Below are 3,810 nucleotides of genomic sequence, written 5' to 3'. Positions count from 1 at the left end.
CAACTGCTGAACCTGTGCTCTAGAGCCCGTGAGCTACAACTGCTGAGCCTGCATACTGCAACTACAGAAGCCCACACGCCTAGAGCCCGTACTCCACAACAAGAGAAACCACCGCAACGAGAAGCCCACGCACTGCAGCTAGAGAAAGCCCACGCGCAGCAACAAAGACCCAACGGAGCTATAAATAAATAAACTAACTAACTAACTAACTAAATTAATAAACAAAAGGAACACTCACCCCCACCCCCAACTCCGGTCAACTGGGTACATTTCTAGGGCGGGGCCGAGCAGACGTATGCCAGCTGAGAGGTGGCACAGCCGCTGTGACACTGTCAGACTGCAGGCAGGACACCCCGTCCCGTGAACGGGGACACGAGTGTGCCCGGCCCGCCTCACCTCGACACCACCCCCAGCTGATGCCTGGACACACCATTCGCACAACAATTCACTGAACTTGTAGGGTTTCAGAAAACATTAAAATGAAATCATTTCAAATGATGAAAACCGTGTCACACATACAGAAATACCTTTCTGCCAACACGGAAGCGTGCTTGGGGTTTTTCTGAAAGGGATTCATGCCAAGCCTGTAACACACAGAGAGACAGAGGATTACTGAAGAGAGGGCGATGCACGGAAGAAGGGAGGGAAGGCCAAGGACACACGGAGGAGGCCAAGCCCCCGAGCCCACGGAGCCGGCGCGGGGCGCGTACAGAGGCTTGATGGGGGGGCTCCTCTTGCCCGCAGTCATCTTCATCAGGTCAAAGTGGCTCGTGTACAGCTGGGTGTGCGTGGCGTTCTCGTCCTGAGCGTACATCTGGCCCGTGCGCAGAGGGCGGTTGTTCTTACTCTGAAACAGGATGGGGGTGGCACAGCAGGGTCAGACGCCGACCCTGCGAACGGGGTCCCTGACTGGGAGGTCTAATGTGAAATCCCCGGCTTAAACAATGAGTCCCTTCCTCCCACCCTTCTCTCTGAGACTCAACACAGATGGAACAGCAACGACATAGTGGCCGTCGTCCACCGACCGCAAACACACTCCCCAGCCTGGGCTATGCCTTCCCGCCCATCCCGCCTCCAGCTCGGCAGACAGCAGTGAGGCCAAGTGGCCGGGCTGACACAGCCAGCGGCCCGCAGCCAGCGCGCCTTCACCCTGGTCGGCCCCGGGGCACCAAGCGGCGGCTGTCCCCCAGTTTGGAGACAACTGTCTTTAGAAAAATGAAAACCGAGATTCGTTAAAGAGTGCTTATAGAAACAAAATAAGTAATTTCCGTGAATTAGAAACCCGGGAGCAAACTTCATCAAAGCCCAGGATGTCTGCCGCTGCCACGCATGCCCTGGCCCGTCCTAGGCGGGAGACGCGGTCATCGCTCCCACTCTATGACTGGGCACCGGCCACAGGTACACGCCAGCCCGACGCCGCGTGCTGAAGCTTTCTGCATGGAGGCCACAGACACCCTCCTGAGGACAGGCGAGGAGCTGAGAGGCAGCAAGGCGGGGACAGAGCAGACGGAGAAATGGAAAGAGACAAATGCAGCTCAAGCGACACGAGAAAAGGCAGCGCCCTGGAGACCTCCTCAGCAGCCACGTGGACTCGAGGGGCCTGGCTGCCCCACAGGTGGCCTCCTGATGACAGACACCACGTACTCGGCTGTTCTGCACTGAGAGTCTCTAATGCCCGCGGCTGGGACCAGGGTGTCTAGCGCCTGTCAAGCCACTGCAGTGGCCAAGGCCCCGGGAAAGCACAGCGATGCACGAAGTAGGAGGCACCGACAGGCCCTCCTTCGATGAAGCTAACAGCACAGAGCCGTGCCCGTCTACACGCCCAACCCGGAAGGGAGGACGAAGCGCTAGGACGGCGCCAGGCCACAGAGAGACAGCACGCGGAATCTTGCAAATGACGCAGCAGCGCGGACGCTCTCTGTCGGGCAAGATCTCGGCGCAGGGACTCCGGCCGGCAGGAACGGGGACTGGGACTGTGTCTGCCCCAGCTCAGGGCCGCGCCCAGCACCCCGCGCCCCTCCCTCCCCATCGCCGCGCCGCGTGCCCCGCAGGAAGGGGGGGCCTCACCTTCCCCTCCTCCCTCGGGATGAGCACGTTCTCGTAGCGGTTCCGGCACTGCTTGGAGGAGCGGTAGATGCGGCTGCAGGAGTTGACGACGTCGCTGACGAGGTCCCAGTTGGGCGTGTGGGCCGGGGACACGACGGTGAGGTTGAGCGGCAGCTCGAGCAGCTGCTTCACGGCCTGGAGGACCAAGGTCAGGCGCCGCGGTCAGCGGCTTCCCCGGCCTCCAGGGGGCCCTGAGGACGCGGCCGGCCCGGGCCGAGGCCCAGGACCCACCTGCAGCAGCGCCCAGTCCTCGCTGATGAGCCACTCCGGGCTGTCGGGACCAGACTCGGCGGCCGGCTTGGCGAAGGCGGGCAGAGGCTTGGCGAACTGCGCCTGCTGCTTCAGGAGGATGTTCTTCCTCTGCTCCTTCCCCTCTCGGCGGGCCTTCAACATGGCGGGCGCGGCGCGGTCAAACAGCGACCGCGGGGGCACCACGGCCTCCCCGTGGCGCTGCTTCTTCTTCCTGCCGGCGGCTGCACGGAGAGGCTGCTTCAGCCAGCGGTCGGCGGGGAGGTGGGGCAGCAGGGCCGCGGAGCTGGGTTACCGAGGCCGCCGGGAGTGCCAGACCCGCTCCCGCCGCAGGAACCCACCTGACGGGTCCGTCTTGTGTCTCCGGCGCTCCTTCCTCACGTACACGGGCGGCAGCTTGGACTCCGGGATGGGCGTGGTTTCGTACATGAGACACATGACCGAGTCGATGTAGATGTCGTTGTCGTCCTGGGGGGGCGTGGGCGGCGTCCAAAGCTGCGTGCGGAAGGGAGAGCCCTGAGCCGTGCGGCCCCAGGAGCAGCCGCCCGACGGGGCAGGAGGCGGGAGGCGAGGCCCGGGACACGGGGAGGCGGGCACTCACCGGCATGACCTCCGTCTGCCCGTCGGCGCCCTCGTACACGAACTCCTACAGGAGAAGGGGAGCTTTTCAGGTCCACCCAGCCCTGGCTTCAAGCTGCAGCCACCAAGCATCTACCTTCACGCCGGTCAAGTCTTGGAAACAAGCTCGGAGCGTGGCTGTCGAGAAGCCCTGCGGTGCATCTGCACCCCGGCCGGCGGGCAGCGCGGCAGGGAACGCCCGCGCGGGTAAGGGGAGCCCTCGGGCACACGTACCGCGCGGCAGGCGTCCTCCCGGGTGTAGGTGAGCAGCTGCTGCTCAGGCTCACGCCGTGCCCGGGCCTCACGCTCCCGCAGTGCCCGCGCGTGCCGGGCCTCCCACTCGCCCACGGCGGCCAGCACGGCGCCCTGGAGAGACAGCAGTCGTTCCCATTGCCGCCCGCGCCCCCCAGCCCTGCCCCACCCCTGTGCTCCCGGCCCGGGCCCTTCTCTTTGTTCCCAATACATGACCCTCTTTCGAACCCCAAGCTGCTTCAGAACCGAGGAAAACTGCACCTGCAGGTTCCTGAGGCTTCTCCCTTCCAATCAGTTTGTACACGGGTGGGTCTGGGTTTATTCCTTTAATTCTAGGCAAGTCACACTTAGTTCCAACCCAGTTTAACCCTGAAGAATTTGAGATTCTCACATGTTAAGAAGGTCAGAAGTTCATTCTCTTACCTCACTATTTCTCTCCTTTTCTTGATCAGTGGAAGTATGGAATAATTCCAGGTAATTCAAAGCATATTTTTCAATTGGTGTGAGCTGTTTCAAGATGTATTTTTTGAATACGGTTAACAGCCAGTTCACAAGGACTCAGTTCCTCTTACAACCCCCCCCCCC

General features: G+C 62.0%; 1 protein-coding gene across 1 annotated transcript in view; it reads right to left on the bottom strand.

The window, feature by feature from the left end:
* The window catches only part of EP400 (E1A binding protein p400), a 92,052-nt gene that overhangs the window by 23,560 nt on the left and 64,682 nt on the right, over positions 1-3,810 (bottom strand). Inside the window, exons 33-40 of the mRNA XM_007462795.1 lie at positions 3,649-3,732; positions 3,208-3,339; positions 2,957-3,001; positions 2,697-2,850; positions 2,338-2,579; positions 2,068-2,241; positions 711-847; positions 528-584 (exon numbers count right to left, since the gene is read on the bottom strand). Coding sequence (XP_007462857.1) covers positions 528-584; positions 711-847; positions 2,068-2,241; positions 2,338-2,579; positions 2,697-2,850; positions 2,957-3,001; positions 3,208-3,339; positions 3,649-3,732 — 1,025 coding nt within the window. The remainder of the gene's footprint in view (positions 1-527; positions 585-710; positions 848-2,067; positions 2,242-2,337; positions 2,580-2,696; positions 2,851-2,956; positions 3,002-3,207; positions 3,340-3,648; positions 3,733-3,810) is intronic.

The sequence above is a fragment of the Lipotes vexillifer genome, unplaced genomic scaffold, assembly GCF_000442215.2.
Source record: "Lipotes vexillifer unplaced genomic scaffold, Lipotes_vexillifer_v1.1 scaffold1545, whole genome shotgun sequence".
Taxonomy (NCBI): domain Eukaryota; kingdom Metazoa; phylum Chordata; class Mammalia; order Artiodactyla; family Lipotidae; genus Lipotes; species Lipotes vexillifer.
This window is presented reverse-complemented; position numbering and strand designations above follow the sequence as displayed.